General features: G+C 54.0%; 1 protein-coding gene across 3 annotated transcripts; it reads right to left on the bottom strand.

The window, feature by feature from the left end:
- Positions 1–653: 653 nt before the first annotated feature.
- On the bottom strand, positions 654–6,932 carry LOC100274870 (uncharacterized). Of its 3 annotated transcripts, XM_035962979.1 has the most exons (6): positions 3,592–6,932; positions 2,734–2,821; positions 2,587–2,636; positions 2,426–2,498; positions 2,240–2,354; positions 654–2,163 (listed from the first exon to the last, which is right to left on the bottom strand). In XM_035962979.1, exon 6 carries the CDS (start codon positions 2,020–2,022, stop codon positions 985–987), a length of 1,038 nt encoding a protein of 345 aa, XP_035818872.1. In that variant the 5' UTR covers positions 2,023–2,163; positions 2,240–2,354; positions 2,426–2,498; positions 2,587–2,636; positions 2,734–2,821; positions 3,592–6,932; the 3' UTR covers positions 654–984. The 3 variants fall into 3 exon arrangements, with proteins under 3 accessions (XP_035818872.1, NP_001352866.1, XP_008661683.1); NM_001365937.1 differs by lacking the exons at positions 2,240–2,354; positions 2,426–2,498; positions 2,587–2,636; positions 2,734–2,821 and having other exon boundaries at positions 660–2,163; positions 3,592–3,688; XM_008663461.2 differs by lacking the exon at positions 3,592–6,932 and having other exon boundaries at positions 660–2,163; positions 2,274–3,194.
- Between the last annotated feature and the right edge of the window lie 10,687 nt (positions 6,933–17,619).

Raw genomic sequence — 17,619 nt, 5'->3', positions numbered from 1 at the left:
AAGCATCTCGGTTCCTGAAACTGATATGCCATGGATCGTAACTATGCCAAAACTGCCAGACTTCAGATATTCGGCATGTGCAATTTCAGCCCAATAGGCTTAGAGAAAGTAGGCTGACTCCGGTGCACTGGTTGGAGCATGCTGGAGTCTGATTCAGGAAACGAGCACCTGTCAACAACAAAGAATGGTCTCAATCCCAATTGATATTGTTTTCTTTTCCTTTTTATGTAACGCCAGCACGCGTAGCAATTTTGCGAGAGAAGTAGCCCGCGCTGTGAAGAACATTTCTTTGCAGTGATAATGTGGTGAAAGCTGTATGGCAACACGGGGGTGATCGACCAAGCACAGATATGCCTTATCTATGATGGGTATGGATGTATAGGCAGTTTCCTTAAGATCGAAAATGACCACGATTGTGCGGCACCATAGAGAAAGTGTTCTCATCGTTATCTCCGCACCTCCATTGACAAATACTACACAACAATTCTCTCTGTTTTATAAAGAAATCAAGTCTAGTTTTATTTTTCGAGCTTTTCATGTTTGTAAGAACAAAGCGTGACATCTGTAGACTTCATCATATTCTGACAGTCTAACAACTCCCTGGCATGCAACCAAATCGAGTAAGGCGAAGATAAAATAAAAGATGTAAACAGTAATCGTAAGATCCAATCTTTGGTGTGTTTCTCAATTTCTGATAAGTAACTAGCAGAACTTACAATCATGTCATTGTACGAAATCAGCACAGCGATGCAGCAAACTGGAAAGACAACATCACTTTCTAATTCTGTGTGTCAACCTCTCTCTCTCTCTCTCTGACACTATCCCAACTATTCACAATCACAACACCCCTTGTCATGCATCAGATTAATCAACAAGAGTCAACCAGCTGAATGTCTATCCTAAATTCCTAATCAATCCCAACACAAACCCCAAGCAAGAAGTGAAAAAAAATGGCGATAGAAAGTCTCTAACGGCATGTACAGGTTAAGTGCTCATGGAAAAGCTCCTGGAGCCTTGGATCAGCAGGCAGAACCCCTGCCCCGACCCCGACGCCCCACCGCCTCCCGCCTTCTGTTGCCGACCGCTCGGCGTCACCGGCAGCTTGTCCGCCTCCTCTCCGTCGTCGAAGCAATCGTCGTCCGTCCACAGCTTTGTCTCCGACGCGCCGCGCGCCTGGAACGTGAACACGGCACAGGGGGAAGTGGAGGACGGTTGGGGCGACTCGGCGCCCGCGTGGAAGAGCCAGCCGTGCAGGTCCCACGTCACGTCGACTGGCGCTCCGCCGTCGAGGAAGATGGTGTGGCAGCCGCGGAAGTTCCACCGCAGCCGCCGGAGCTGCACGACCTTGCGGCCGTCCACGGTGACCCACGCCTCCGCGTCGCCGTCCAGCAGCGCGACGCCGATCTCGTGCTCCTCGCCGGACTCCAAGAACCGGGCTCTCGTGGACCAGCGCCCGCACCCGACAAACCGCTCCCGGCGCCGCGCCATCCGGGACCCGGCGATCGGGATGCCCCCGTGCAGGCGGTCCACGTACCCGCGGCTGAGGTCGCCCAGCAGGAGAACGAACTCGGCGTCGGCGACCACGGCGACGTAGAACCCGGACGTCGGCTCGGGCCCCGAGCCAGCGCCGTACCGCGCCGCGGCGTAGTCCCAGAACACGCCCACCACGCAGCTGCCCGCCGTGAACGTCCCGCTCCCCTTCTTCTTGTGCAGGTGCCGCGGCGCCGCGGCGCCGCTGGCGGCGCGGTGGCGCGAGACGGCGTCCGCCTCGTGGACGGCGACGGAGAGCGCGGGCCCGTCGGGCGCCCGAGACCATGACCAAGTCACGTCGATGAGCAGCTCCTTCCCGGACGCCGACAGCCGCGACCGGTACGCGGTGGTCACCGCGCTCACCGCTGGCGCCCGCCCTCCTCCTCCGGCCTCCGGGGCGCCCGCCGCCGCATTGGCGGGACCGGAGCCGGAGCAGGCCACGTCGGAGATCCGCACGGCGTGCTCGCTGAAGCACGACACCAGGTCCTTCATGCCTCGATCTTCCTTGTCTCCGGTCCGGGCGCTCCCCACCCACCCTGGAATTCTTCGGCCGCCTACCACTCACCACCGGGCCGAGGGGGCGTGCAGGGAGGGGATGGCTTTGCGGACAGCAACGGCAGCACTGGCATTATGCTGAATTGGTGACAGCGACGGGCATTAGACAAGAAGCGAGTGGTTCGGTAATCGCAGGAGAAAGGTATCTCTTAACTGGGAAGCCTGTCGAGCAATAGGCTGGAGCTTACAAGGTAGGTATAATCTCTCGCTCCCGTCCCCAGCTCATGTGTCACTAGTGTCGTGCTCGCGGCTTGCGCGAGTCGTGATCGCTTTATACAGTTTAAATACATTAATTTTCTTGCAATACATTGAACAATCTAATTTATCATAATCATCTTACTTAAGAAAAACAATTTCTTTGTATGTATCAAGGTCAACGCCTTCAATTTGACTTAGGAGATGAAGGTTATTACCTACATATAAGAAGATTAAAAAAACAATTCCAATTTGCATGACTTAAGAAATACATTTGAGTAGATTATCCAGATGACGCTGAGTTACCGGATCACGCAATTCCAATATTGCTTTCAGTATCATATAGGATGGCGAACCTGAGAATGGATTTAATCACAGTCTCATTCACGTGGCATGGTAAAGAATTAAGGAACAAAGGCAGATTCTAACTTATGTTTCAAGCCTGCGACATACCAGATGCTACATTCGGACCTAGAGTTTATTCATTTCTATGAAATTCTGATGAACAAATTCAACTGCGTCATTAATAGTTTCTGCAACCCTGCATCATTAAAATAGCAAAATATGATGGGACATATGGCTTTATTAATACTTCAATGGGATAGATGAAGTCATAAATTATAGGTTTATATTGTGTGATGCCTGTTCACATATGCCTTGAACTATATTAACAATAATCAAACTGTACAGAGAGTATTAGTAAGCAATCTTATGTGATATTCTATACAACGATCTTGGTTGAGAAACACTCTAGCCTATTAGTAAGCAAATTTGATTCTCTCGGTTTGGTAGTCTGATGCTGGCTATGATATTGTGTGCAGTGTATTATTTTCTATTAACATTAGTATTTGCAGTTCGACAGTTCCTATATTTACTTTTGTGATAATTAATGATAGTGTTCATTGATGCTAGGTTGAGTGTACAGGACATTTGAAGAGGCACCACATGAAGTGTCAAAGTTACTGATACTGTATTCCAATTTGACGCATTCCATGGTGCCATTTTTATGTCTGTTTCTGGCTTGAACTCTATGTAGTTACATGCATGTCTCTACTTTGATAACCTGGAAGACTATTACGAACAATTATAATTATGTATCAGTACTAAATTTATCAGTGGTACTAAGTTTCGGTTTGAGAAAACATTATTTATGACTTCTCTGTTTTTTCTGATTGTGAATATTTGTACCTGTGTTTTCTAGAGTGCAGCTGACACTCTTTCCTCGGCAATATCTTGACTCCTAAAGGGGTATGGATGGCACAACAAAGCAAAGTACAATTGGCAGTCAGAGAAGCGGAGTTGAATGCGTACCCGAGGTAGCGGAGGAGGATCACTGGGAGCCTCGTGAGGAGGAAGGCCTCGGCGGTGGCCCGGTCGACTTCACCGCGGAAGGACCCGCTGCACTGCGCAAACCGCCCGCACGCGGCCCAGTGCCGCATTCCCGCGTCGGGTAGGAGCGGCACATCCTTTGCCGAGGGCGATGCAGCAACGGCTTCCGGGGACGGCGGCAGGGCTTGCTTATCTGGGAGGTCTGCTCAGCGAGCTGACGGGCGAAGGAGGGCATGGTGGATAGCGCTGAAAACTGACATGGAGACGGTGGGGCGACGGCGGCCCACGGGGGGAGCGGTCGGAACTGCTACGCCCAAGCGCCGGTTAGTCGGGGGTCGATGGGGCTCGAGCTTCACGGAAGCGATGAATGGAGAGGTGGGACCGTGGGAGGTCTACGTAGCTCCTGGAAGCGTCCAGACACGGAGAGCGCCACGGAGAGGGCGGAAGGATTCGAGGACCGTTGTTGCTCGATCCGACGGCTGAAAAATATATAGTGACGTGGATGGTCTGGTTGTTCTTCCTTGCTCCCACGGTTAATATATAGAATATGTAGAGCCGGACGAAATAGTCTGTCTCATGGCTCGCTCGTTTCCAGACCGTCTCCGCTTGGGTCGGCTCGGCTCGATCGGTTCATTTATGGCCTGTTTGGTTGTCTGGATGGGTGGGCCTGGCTCGTATCTAGGGAACCTGGCTCTTGATAGTCTGGCCGAGAGCATGCAATATCCCTATGTTTGGTTGCCTGTATGAGCTTAGCATGGCCTATGCGAGATGATGTTTGGTTGCTTGCATAAATGCTTGATGCATGAGCTTAAAAGCTATAAAGTTTTATTATATTTTCATGTGATCATGTTGCAATAGTCATAATATGTCATACAAAGCCTTAATCCACTTTTAAATAAATTAAAATTATTTAATAGACACTAATTATACGTTAATCTGTCATTAGGAAAGACTAATGGTTGCACCGGCAGAGCCTGACTCTGGAGAAATGGCCAATTCCTACGTATCTCGGGAGCCAGGCCCAAGAGGAATCTTTGCATCCCACGAGCCAGGCTGAAGAGGCTGATCAGGCAACCAAACAGAAGAAAGTTGTATCTCTTGAGTCTGGCCAAACCATATGCAGGCAACCAAACACACCCTTAATTTTTTATGAGTTGAGCTGACATTCTAGTTTGATTTGTTAACGAGCCAGCTAGCGACTTCAACAAATTATAATATTTCATTAAAATGAATTTATATGGATATTATTTACGTATAAATTTGTGAATATGTTATATGTATATATAGCGTTTATGGTCTATGTGTTAAATTGATGATTAATAAACTATGTCTATATGTTAAATTGGTATGTTCGACTATGAATATAGGTTAAACTAATGAACATGTGTAAAAATTATGAATTTATGATGAACTAATGCGTGATGACTCGTGTTGATATGATGATATTGCTGTGGTATGTTAAACTATTTTCTGTTGTTAAATTGGTTTAAAGCTAACTAGAAATTAATTATGATATATATATATTCTTTAGCTCGCGAGCTAAACAAGCCACCTCGAGCTAACTCTGTGGCTCGTTAGCTTAATGAGTCGAGTCGAGCCAGCTCAAACTCGGTCGAGCCAAATCGAGCCGACTCGATATCCAGCCCGAGTCTGCTAGTCATATGCATCCCTTCTATTGCCACTTCACGTATAGTGTAACATCCTAATTTTCGAACCAACAAAATTCATCAGGACCTAGTTTAATTAGGTAAAATTTTAGTAGTTTTGAATCACAAATTATAGTTTTAAGTATTTTCTTTTATAAATCAATTAAAATGAATTGTAAAGTTAAATAAAAAGGTCCTTATGTGAGTGAAACCATTCATTTGTTGAATAATATATTTAGAACAGTCTCTAAAAAATGAAAACTAGAATTTGATTTCGAAATAACATAGAAAGATTCTCCCTTCTTTAAATTAGGTAAATGTTCATATATGAATTATGTGTTTAGAATCATTTATCTAAATGAATAGAATGATAAATAATTAAATAAAATTAACCTTGCATCTCATGCTGGAGTTTTATTTGCTCCAGCATTTCAAATTGTGTGTGCAAATTTCAAACCAAATTAGAAATATGAACTTGGAAGATGAAAAAGAAAGAAAATAGAAAGCTAGAAAAAGACCAACTCTTACTTGGGCTGAAACCTCAATTTCAACCCATTTTCACATTGCCGCCACCAGCCCATTTCAGACCACCTCGGCACTTGACAAGTGGGGCTAGGATGATAGCCCCTCACATCGCGCCTGTGACAGCTTGGTCACTGACGTGTGAGACCCACAACGCGTCTCACCTAAGCTACACACGCACTCACCGTGCAGTTGGCCCCGCTACTCAGCCTCCAGTGCCCACACAGACTCGTCCGCAGGACGCGCGCCTCGCCGACGCGTGGGCCTAGCTGTCGGTCGTCTTCTTCTTTCGGTAATGAACACTTTGAACTCAACTCCATATCCGGAATTTTCGGATCCCACACATTGCCCATGGCGCGTGGGCCCGACATGCTAGCATTGTCATCTCCCTATAACATACTCCACGGCTCCACGCATGCGTATCCACCTGGGGTCCTACCAGCCGGGCGCCAACCAAACCCTTCGAGTGCATAAATACGTGGCCATGACCCCGAAGCCATCTCTCACCGCGAAGACCTTTGTGTCGCAGCAGGTGTGTCGCCATCGCAGCATTACCGAGCAGAAAAGGAGCCATTGCCGCTGTCCTTGGCCTTCACCGCCGTTTGAAGTCCGCGGTGTGGTCGAGGATGGGCGCCAAGACATATGCAAGCTTGTCGTGGCATCAATGCGCGGGGAAGACCATCGTTTCTGACCCAATTTCTCACCGAAGAACTCTACTCGCCGTGGGGCCGCGTCGCGTCGAAATCTGCATGTCACTAGGGTCCTTCCACGGTACGAAACACTCCGCACTATTTGATTTCTTCTCTCCTCTACGTAGCTCGTATGATTTCTTGCGTTGGGGCACTGGAAGGGCCAATGCACGTTCCGCCGGCGGGCGCCACCGATGGAGCTTGTGCTCCAGCGTCCCAGCGCCGTCGGGGGTGGGAGAAGGTCGAGAACCGTTGATGTCAGAAGGAACTGCCACAATTAGATCTAGAAGAGAAAATGTTTCGGCCTTTGGATCATGACTTAGCGGATGAGGTTAGAGCGTCCGCATACCCCTTCACATGTTAAAACTGGGTCATGGATCTCGGATCCTACGGACCTAGTGGTGTCGGGGACCATAATTAGGGGTACCCTCAAGGCTCCTAATTCTCAGCTGGTAACCCCCATCAGCGTAAAGCTGCAAAGGCCTGATGGGTGCGATTAAGTCAGGGATCAGTCCATTCGAGGGACTCGATCACGCCTCGCCCGAGCCTAGCCTCGGACAAGGGCAGCCGACCCCAGAGGATTTCCGTCTCGCCCGAGGCCCCCCTCCAGCGGCGAACATATTTCCGGCTCGCCCGAGGCCCTGTCTTCGCCAAGAAGTAACCCTGACCAAATCGCCGCACCGACCGACCAAATCGCAGGAGCATTTAATGCAAAGGTGGCATGACACCTTTATCCTGACGCGCGCCCCCCAGCTGGCAGAGCCGAAGTGACCACCGTCACTTCGCCGCTCCACTGACCGGCCTGACAGAAGAACAGCGCCGCCTGCGCCACTCCGACTGCGGTGCCACTTGACAGAGTGAGACTAACAGGCAGTCAGGCCCGGCCGAAGGCACCCTAGGAAGCTCCGCTCCGCCCGACCCAGGGCTCGGACTCGGGCTAAGTCCCGGAAGACGGCGAACTCCGCTCCGCCCGACCTAGGGCTCGGACTCGGGCTAAGTCCCGGAAGACGGCGAACTCCGCTCCGCCCGACCCAGGGCTCGGACTCGGGCTAAGTCCCGGAAGACGGCGAACTCCGCTCCGCCCGACCCAGGGCTCGGACTTGGGCTCAGCCCCAGAAGACGGCGAACTCCGCTCCGCCCGACCCCAGGGCTCGGACTCCGCCCTGGCCTCAGCCGGCGGCCTCCGCCTCGCCCGACCCAGGGGCTCGGACTCGACCTCGGCCACGGAAGACAGACTCGACCTCGGCTTCGGAGGAGCTTCCACATCGCCCAACCTAGGGCGCAGACCAGCCACGTCAATAGGAGTTGCCATCATCACCCTACCCCGAGCTGACTCGGGCCGCAGGGAACAAGACCGGCGTCCCATCTGGCTCGCTCCGCCAGATAGGCAATGATGGCGCCCCGCATACTCTGTGACGACGGCGGCTCTCAGCCCCCTTACGGAAGCAAGAGGACGTCAGCAAGGACTCAACCGCTCCGACAGTTGTCCCTCCGCCAGGCTCCATCGCTCCTCCGACGACCACGACATCACACCAGTTGGGCGCCAAAATCTCTCCGGCTGCCACAACAGCATGTACTTAGGGCGCTAGCTCTCCTCCGCTAGACACGTAGCACTCTGCTACACCCCCCATTGTACACCTGGATCCTCTCCTTACGCCTATAAAAGGAAGGACCAGGGCCCTCTTAGAGGGGGTTGGCCGCGCGGGGACGAGGACGAGACAGGCACTTGCTTGAAACCGCTCGCTCCCTCTCCCGCGTGGACGCTTGTAACCCCCTACTGCAAGCGCACCCGACCTGGGCGCGGGACGAACACGAAGGCCGCGGGATTCCCACCTCTCTCACGTCGGTCTCCGGCCACCTCGCTTTCCCCCCTTCGCGCTCGCCCTCGCGCTCGACCCATCTGGGCTGGGGCACGCGGCGACATTCACTCGTCGGTTCAGGGACCCCCCGGTCTCGGAACGCCAACAGTTGGCGCGCCAGGTAGGGGCCTGTTGCGTGTTGACGAACAGCTTCCCGTCAAGCTCCAGATGGGCAGTCTCCAGCAACCTCTCCAACCTAGGATGGTGCTCCGTTTCGGGAGTCTTGAGTTCATGTCCCTCGACGGCAGCTACGACATGATACTCATTCCACCGCCGGGCGACAGCGGCAATGGCGACCGACAGTCCGCCCGCCGGCGGCGGAATCGATGACGTCTTCCCCGCGTGGTGGAAGAACAACCTTCGAGCTCATCCCGCCCTCTTCCCCGCCGACGGAGGGGAAGGCGGGGCAACCAAGGCCAAGCAGGAGGCAGCGCCTCGTCGGCTGTCGAGCGAGTCGACGGCCCCAGCACCCCAACGGGGGGCGTGTCGGGCATCGACCTCGCGTTTGAGACGAAGGCGAGTGTCGTCTCCCCGCGACACGCCAATCCCGAGCAAGCGGACGACGCCAGCACGCTCGCGAAAAGCTTGCTGGATGTCACCCTCGTACCTGAGACGACGGTGCAGTAAGTCCCCGACATGACTTTATCGCCGCTCGTCGACCAAGAGGTACCGACCGATTCCCATCCCACGTCATTTGGATTCAGCCTCAACCCGCCTAGCGACTTTGCTTTGGCGGGCGCTCTCGTAGAGGCAAGTCCAAACCCTCTGGGGTTTCGTATGCGGTCACCTTGGGACCGGTTGACGGACGTCTCGACCTACGGGCCCTCCGGGTCCGAGGAAGACGACGAGCCCAGCTTCTGTTGGGATTTCTCTGGACTTGGCAACCCCAGTGCCATGCGGGACTTCATGACCGCATGTGACTACTGCCTCTCCGACTGTTCCGACGGTAGCCGTAGCCTCGACGACGAGGATTGCGGCCCAAGTCGCGAATGCTTCCACGTCGATCTAGTGGGTCCCTCCAAAGGCAACCATCTCGACATGTCGGAGGATGGTGGTCTCCCTAGGCCGGTGCCTCGCGTTGACGTCTCACGGGAGCTAGCTGTGGTCCCCGTTCAGGCGGGGGGCCATGACCCACAGCTCGAGCAAATCCATGGGGTGCAGGCCAGGCTCGACGAGGGAGCAAGAGCGCTTGAGCCGATCCGCCAGGACGTCGGGCAGGCATGGGCGGGCCAACCCCTGGCCGGAGAAATACGTCATCTACCCCAGGGCTTCCAGCACCGCATCGCCGACGACGTTAGGGTCAGGCCACCACCCGCATCTAGTGGGGTCGGCCGGAACCTGGCTGCAGCAGCGATGCTTCTCCGCGCGATGCCAGAGCCATCAACCACCGAGGGGCGGCGGATCCAGGGAGAGCTCAAGAATCTCCTGGAAGGCACCGCGGTCCGACGGGCCGAGAGCTCTGCCTCCCGAAGGCAAGGGTACCCCTCGGAACCTCATGCCGCGACTTCCCGATTCGTGCGGGAAGCCTCGGTCTACACCGGGCGCACGCGCAGCACAGCGCCTGCGGCCCCGGGTCGCCTCTGCAACGAGCACCATCACCGCGACCGTCGGGCCCACCTCGACGAGAGGGTGCGCCGAGGCTACCACCCCAGGCGTGGGGGACGCTACGACAGCGGGGAGGATCGGAGTCCCTCGCCCGAACCACCCGGTCCGTAGGCCTTCAGCCGGGCCATACGACGGGCGCCGTTCCCGACCCGGTTCCGACCCCCGACTACTATCACAAAGTACTCAGGGGAGACGAGACCGGAACTGTGGCTCGCGGACTACCGTCTGGCCTGCCAACTGGGTGGAACGGACGATGACAACCTCATCATCCGCAACCTCCCCCTGTTCCTCTCCGACACCGCTCGCGCCTGGTTGGAGCACCTGCCTCCGGGGCAGATCTCCAACTGGGACGACCTAGTCTAAGCTTTCGCCGGCAATTTCCAGGGCACGTACGTGCGCCCCGAGAATTCCTGGGACCTCCGAAGCTACCGACAGCAGCCGGGAGAGTCTCTCCGGGACTACATCCGGCGATTCTCGAAGCAGCGCACCGAGCTGCCCAACATCACCGACTCGGATGTCATCGGCGCGTTCCTCGCCGGCACCACCTACCGCGACCTGGTGAGCAAGCTGGGTCGCAAGACCCCCACCAGGGCGAGCGAGCTGATGGACATCGCCACCAAGTTCGCCTCCGGCCAGGAGGCGGTCGAGGCTATCTTCCGAAAGGACAGGCAGCCCCAGGGCCGCCCATCGGAAGATGCTCCCGAGGCGTCAACTCAGCGCGACGCCAAGAAGAAGGGCAAGAAGAAGTCGCAAGCGAAACGCGACGCCGCCGACGCGGACCTTGTCGCCGCCGCCGAGTACAAGAACCCTCGGAAACCCCCCGGAGGTGCCAACCTCTTCGACAAGATGCTCAAGGAGCCGTGCCCCTATCATCAGGGGCCCGTCAAGCACACCCTTGAGGAGTGTGTCATGCTTCGGCGCCACTTCCACAGGGCCGGGCCACCCGCGGAGGGTGGCAGGGCCCGCGACAACGATAAGAAGGAAGATCACCAAGCAGGAGAGTTCCCCGAGGTCCGCGACTGCTTCATGATCTACGGTGGGCAAGCGGCGAATGCCTCGGCTCGGCACCGCAAGCAAGAGTGCCGGGAGGTCTGCTCGGTGAAGGTGGCGGCGCCAGTCTATCTAGACTGGTCTGACAAGCCCATCACCTTCGACCGAGCCGATCACCCCGACCATGTGCCGAGCCCGGGGAAATACCCGCTCGTCGTCGACCCCGTCATCGGCGACATCAAGCTCACCAAGGTCCTCATGGACGGAGGCAGCAGCCTCAACATCATCTACGCCGAGACCCTCGGGCTCCTGCGTGTCGATCTGTCCTCCGTCCGAGCAGGCGCTGCGCCCTTCCATGGGATCATTCCCGGGAAGCGCGTCCAGCCCCTCGGACAACTCGACCTTCCCGTCTGCTTCAGAACACCCTCCAACTTCCGAAGGGAGACCCTGACGTTCGAGGTGGTCGGGTTCCGAGGAACCTACCACGTGGTGCTGGGAAGACCATGCTACGCGAAGTTCATGGCCGTCCCCAACTACACCTACCTGAAGCTCAAGATGCCGGGCCCCAACGGGGTCATCACCATCGGCCCCACGTACAAACACGCGTTCGAATGCGACGTGGAGTGCGTGGAGTACGCCGAGGCCCTCGCCGAGTCCGAGGCCCTCATCGCCGACCTGGAGAGCCTCTCGAAGGAGGTGCCAGACGTGAAGCGTCATGCCGGCAACTTTGAGCCAGCGGAGACGGTTAAGTCTGTCCCCCTCGACCCCAGCGGCGACGCCTCCAAGCAGATCCGGATCGGCTCCGGGCTCGATCCCAAATAGGAAGCAGTGCTCGTCGACTTTCTCCACGCGAACGCCGACGTCTTCGCGTGGAGTCCCTCGGACATGCCCGGCATACCGAGGGATGTCGCCGAGCACTCGCTGGACATCCGAGCCGGAGCCCGACCCGTCAAGCAGCCTCTGCGCCGATTCGATGAGGAGAAGCGCAGAGCCATGGGCGAGGAGATCCACAAGCTAATGGCGGCAGGGTTCATCAAAGAGGTATTCCATCCCGAATGGCTTACCAACCCTGTGCTTGTGAGAAAGAAAGGGGGGAAATGGCGGATGTGTGTAGACTACACTGGTCTCAACAAAGCGTGTCCGAAGGTTCCCTACCCTCTGCCTCGCATCGATCAAATCGTGGATTCCACTGCTGGGTGCGAAACCCTGTCTTTCCTCGATGCCTACTCAGGGTATCATCAAATCAGGATGAAAGAGTCCGACCAGCTCGCGACTTCTTTCATCACACCCTTCGGCATGTACTGCTATGTCACCATGCCGTTCGGCTTGAGGAATGCGGGCGCGACGTACCAGCGGTGCATGAACCATGTGTTCGGCGAACACATTGGCCGCACGGTCGAGGCCTACGTCGATGACATCGTAGTCAAGACGAGGAAAGCTTCCGACCTCCTTTCCGACCTTGAAGTGACATTCCGATGTCTCAAGGCGAAAGGCGTCAAGCTCAATCCCGAGAAGTGTGTCTTTGGGGTGCCCCGAGGCATGCTCTTGGGGTTCATCGTCTCCGAGCGGGGCATCGAAGCCAACCCGGAGAAGATCGCAGCCATCACCAGCATGGGGCCCATCAAGGACTTGAAAGGCGTACAGAGGGTCATGGGATGTCTCGCAGCTCTGAGCCGCTTCATCTCACGCCTCGGCGAAAGAGGTCTACCTCTGTACCGCCTCTTGAGGAAGGCCGAGTGCTTCACTTGGACACCTGAGGCCGAGGAAGCCCTCGGGAACCTGAAGGCGCTCCTCACAAAGGCGCCTATCTTGGTGCCCCCAGCTGCCGGAGAAGCCCTCTTGGTCTACGTCGCCGCGACCACTCAGGTGGTTAGCGCCGCGATTGTGGTCGAGAGGCAAGAAGAGGGGCATGCATTGCCCGTTCAGAGGCCAGTTTACTTCGTCAGCGAGGTACTGTCCGAAACCAAGATCCGCTACCCACAAGTTCAGAAGCTGCTGTATGCGGTGATCCTGACACGGCGGAAGTTGCGACACTACTTCGAGTCTCATCCGGTAACTGTGGTGTCATCCTTCCCCCTGGGGGAGATCATCCAGTGCCGAGAGGCCTCAGGTAGGATTGCAAAGTGGGCGGTGGAAATCATGGGCGAGACAATCTCGTTCGCCCCTCGGAAGGCCATCAAGTCCTAGGTCTTGGCGGACTTCGTGGCCGAATGGGTCGACACCCAGCTACCGACGGCTCCGATCCAACCAGAGCTCTGGACCATGTTTTTCGATGGGTCGTTGATGAAGACGGGAGCCGACGCAGGCCTACTCTTCATCTCGCCCCTCGGGAAGCACATACGCTATGTGCTACGCCTCCATTTCCCGGCATCCAACAATGTGGCTGAGTACGAAGCTCTGGTCAACGGATTGCGGGTCGCCATCGAGCTAGGGGTCCGACGCCTCGACGCTCGTGGTGACTCGCAGCTCGTCATCGACCAAGTCATGAAGAACTCCCACTGCCGCGACCCGAAGATGGAGGCCTACTGCGATGAGGTTCGGCGTCTGGAAGACAAGTTCTACGGGCTCGAGCTCAACCACATCGCTCGGCGCTACAACGAGACTGTGGACGAGCTGGCTAAAATAGCCTCGGGGCGAACAACGGTTCCCTCGGACGTCTTCTCCCGGGATCTGCATCAACCCTCCGTCAAGTTCGACGACACGCCCGAGCCTGAGGCACCCTCTGCATAGCCCGAGGCGCCCTCGGTTCAGCCCGAGGTACCCTCGGCCCCCGAGGGCGAGACGCTGCACGTCGAAGGGGAGCAAAGCGGGGTCACGCCTGATCAAAACTGGCAGACCCCGTACCTGCAATATCTCCACCGAGGAGAGCTACCCCTCGACCGAGCCGAGGCTCGGCGGGTTGCGCGGCGCGCCAAGTCGTTCGTCTTGCTAGGCGATGAGAAGGAGCTCTACCACCGCAGCCCCTCTGGCATCCTCCAGCGATGCATCTCCATCGCCGAAGGTCAGGAACTCCTGCGAGAGATACACTCGGGGGCTTGCGGCCATCACGCAGCGCCTCGAGCCCTTGTGAGAGCACCTAGAGGGGGGGGTGAATAGGTGATCCTATAAAAACTTCAAACTTAAGCCACAAAAACTTGTTAAGTGTTAGCACGATTATTGCCAAGTGGCTAAGGTGAAGTCTCAACAGTCTCAACAAAACACAGTACCACAAGAGAATCAAGCACAGAGTGACACAATGGTTTTATCCCGTGGTTCGACCAAGACCAACGCTTGCCTACTCCACGTTGTGGCGTCCCAACGGACGAGGGTTGCAATCAACCCCTCTCAAGCGGTCCAAAGACCCACTTGAATACCACGGTGTTTTGTTTTCCTTTCACTATCCCGTTTGCAAGGAATCTCCACAAATTGGAGTCTCTTGCCCTTACAAGTATATGATCACAAATGAAACACAGAGTAAGGGAGGGAAGCAACACACACAAATCCACAGCAAAAGCGCACACACACGGCCAAGAATCGAGCTCACAAGACTATCTCAGAGTTCTCACTTAGAACGGAGCTCGAATCACTTAGAAACACAAACGAATGCGCAGAGACTTAGTGTGGATGATCAAGAATGCTCAAAGGTTGCTTGTTTATCTCCTCCATGCGCCTAGGGGCTCCTTTTATAGCCCCAAGGCAGCTAGGAGCCGTTGAGAGCAAATCCGGAAGGCCATCTTTGCCTTCTGTCGTCGGGGGCACCGGACAGTCCGGTGCACACCGGACACTGTCCGGTGCCCGATTTGTTTCCTTAAACGGCGAAGACGACCGTTGCAGACCGTTGGCAGATCTGGCTCTGTTGGCGCACCGGACATGTCCGGTGCACACCGGACAGTCCGGTGCCGTCTTCCGACCGTTGGCTCGGCCACGTGTCGCGCGCCGATCGCGCGGCCGACCGTTGGCCCGGCCGACCGTTGGCTCACCGGACAGTCCGGTGCACACCGGACAGTCCGGTGAATTTTAGCCGAAGTCGCCGGAGAAAAACCCGAGAGCGGCTGGTTTGCGCTGCGCTGATCTGGCGCACCGGACACTGTCCGGTGCACACCGGACAGTCCGGTGCCCCAGCCCGAAGCAGCCTTTGGCTGTACACAGCCACTCTCCACTTCTTTTCTTTTCTTCTTTCTCCTGTTTCTAACACTTAGACAAGATGTTAGTACACAAAACTAATGTACTAAGGCTTAGAAACATACCTTTACTTGTGATTTACACTTTGTTCATCCATGAGCATATTTTCACATTTAGGCCCTTGTGTTTGCACTCAATCACCAAAATACTTAGAAATGGCCCAAGGGCACATTTCCCTTTCAATCTCCCCCTTTTTGGTGATTTATGCCAACACAACATAAAGCAACTAGAACAAGTGCAAAATCACTTTAAATAAAAACTCAAATTGGTTTTATTCAATTTTGGCATATATGGATCATCCTTTGCCACCACTTGGTTTGTTTTTGCAAATCAAACTCAAATCTCTATCTCTAAGTCAAACACACATGTTGAAGTATAAAGAGAGTCATTCCAAAAGAGATTGATCAAGGATTTCAAAAACTCCCCCTTTTTCCCATAATCAACACTTCTCCCCACAAGAAGCCAACTTTTGAAAATAGAGACAATAAGAGACAATAAAAGCTTTTGACAAAACAAAAACTCTATTCTACTATTTTCAAAATCTCTCAAGTGGTAGCTGATCCATTTATCACTTTGGCCTTTATTTTCTCCCCCTTTGGCATCAAGCACCAAAACGGGATCAATCTTGGCCCGTTAACCCCATTGCCTCACCAAAGTCTTCAATTAAGAGCAAATGGCAATAAGATTTCATGAGATGAACTTGGAATTAGTTACCCTCTCATCGGAGTGCAGTGGAAGTCTTTCATGGTCCAAGTCCACCTTTTCCTTTTCAATCCTCCTTCGAGACTAAATTATCAAACTCAAGCACAAGGTTAGTCTCAAAGGGTCAAGTTGTAACACATCTCCCCCTAAACATGTGCATCACTTTGCAACGGACTTGTGAGGTCCAGGGAGGGTTTGTACAACTTGAGCACCACAATAAGCAACAAAATGCAGAATGAACCTGATCAAATGCATAAACACATGTATGCTACAATTCAATCCAAGTTCCGCGAATCTAAGACATTTAGCTCACTACGCAGCCTGCAAAAGGTCTTCTCATCTAGAGGCTTGGTAAAGATATCGGCTAGCTGGTTCTCGGTGCTAACATGAAACACTTCGATATCTCCCTTTTGCTGGTGGTCTCTCAAAAAGTGATGCCGGATGTCTATGTGCTTTGTGCGGCTGTGTTCAACAGGATTCTCCGCCATGCAGATAGCACTCTCATTGTCACATAGGAGTGGGACTTTGCTCAGATTGTAGCCAAAGTCCCGGAGGGTTTGCCTCATCCAAAGTAGTTGCGCGCAACACTGACCTGCGGCAACGTACTCGGCCTCAGCGGTGGATAGGGCAACGGATGTTTGTTTCTTAGAATTCCATGACACCAGGGACCTTCCTAAGAATTGGCACGTCCCCGATGTACTCTTCCTATCGACCTTACATCCAGCATAGTCGGAGTCTGAGTATCCAACTAAGTCAAAGGTAGACCCCTTTGGATACCAGAGCCCGAAGCAAGGCGTAGCAACCAAATATCTAAGAATTCGCTTCACCGCCACTAAGTGACACTCCTTAGGATCGGATTGAAATCTAGCACACATGCATACGCTAAGCATAATATCCGGTCTACTAGCACATAAGTAAAGCAAAGAACCTATCATTGACCGGTATGCTTTTTGATCAACGGACTTACCTCCTTTGTTGAGGTCGGCGTGTCCGTCGGTCCCCATCGGAGTCTTTGCGGGCTTGGCGTCCTTCATCCCAAACCGCTTTAGCAGATCTTGCGTGTACTTCGTTTGGGAGATGAAGGTGCCGTCCTTGAGTTGCTTCACTTGGAACCCAAGGAAGTAGTTCAACTCGCCCATCATCGACATCTCGAATTTCTGCGTCATCACCCTGCTAAACTCTTCACAAGACTTTTGGTTAGTAGAACCAAATATTATGTCATCGACATAAATTTGGCACACAAACAAATCACCATTACAAGTCTTAGTAAAAAGAGTTGGATCGGCTTTCCCAACCTTGAAAGCATTAGCAATTAAGAAATCTCTAAGGCATTCATACCATGCTCTTGGGGCTTGCTTAAGTCCATAGAGCGCCTTAGAGAGCTTACACACATGGTCGGGGTACCGTTCATCCTCGAAGCCAGGGGGTTGCTCCACGTACACCTCCTCCTTGATTGGCCCGTTGAGGAAGGCGCTCTTCACATCCATTTGAAACAACCTGAAAGAATGGTGAGCGGCATATGCTAGCAAGATACGAATTGATTCTAGCCTAGCCACAGGAGCAAAAGTCTCCTCGAAATCCAAACCTGCGACTTGGGCATAACCTTTTGCCACAAGTCGAGCCTTGTTCCTCGTCACCACCCCGTGCTCGTCCTGTTTGTTGCGGAACACCCACTTGGTTCCCACAACATTTTGCTTCGGACGAGGCACCAGTGTCCAAACTTCATTGCGCTTGAAGTTGTTTAGCTCCTCTTGCATGGCCAACACCCAGTCCGGATCTAGCAAGGCCTCCTCTACCCTGAAAGGCTCAATAGAAGAGACAAAAGAGTAATGCTCA

Source organism: Zea mays, chromosome 10 (assembly GCF_902167145.1).
Source record: "Zea mays cultivar B73 chromosome 10, Zm-B73-REFERENCE-NAM-5.0, whole genome shotgun sequence".
Lineage (NCBI taxonomy): Eukaryota > Viridiplantae > Streptophyta > Magnoliopsida > Poales > Poaceae > Zea > Zea mays.
Note: the sequence above shows the minus strand (reverse complement) of the source record. Positions and strands in the feature narration are given on the sequence as shown.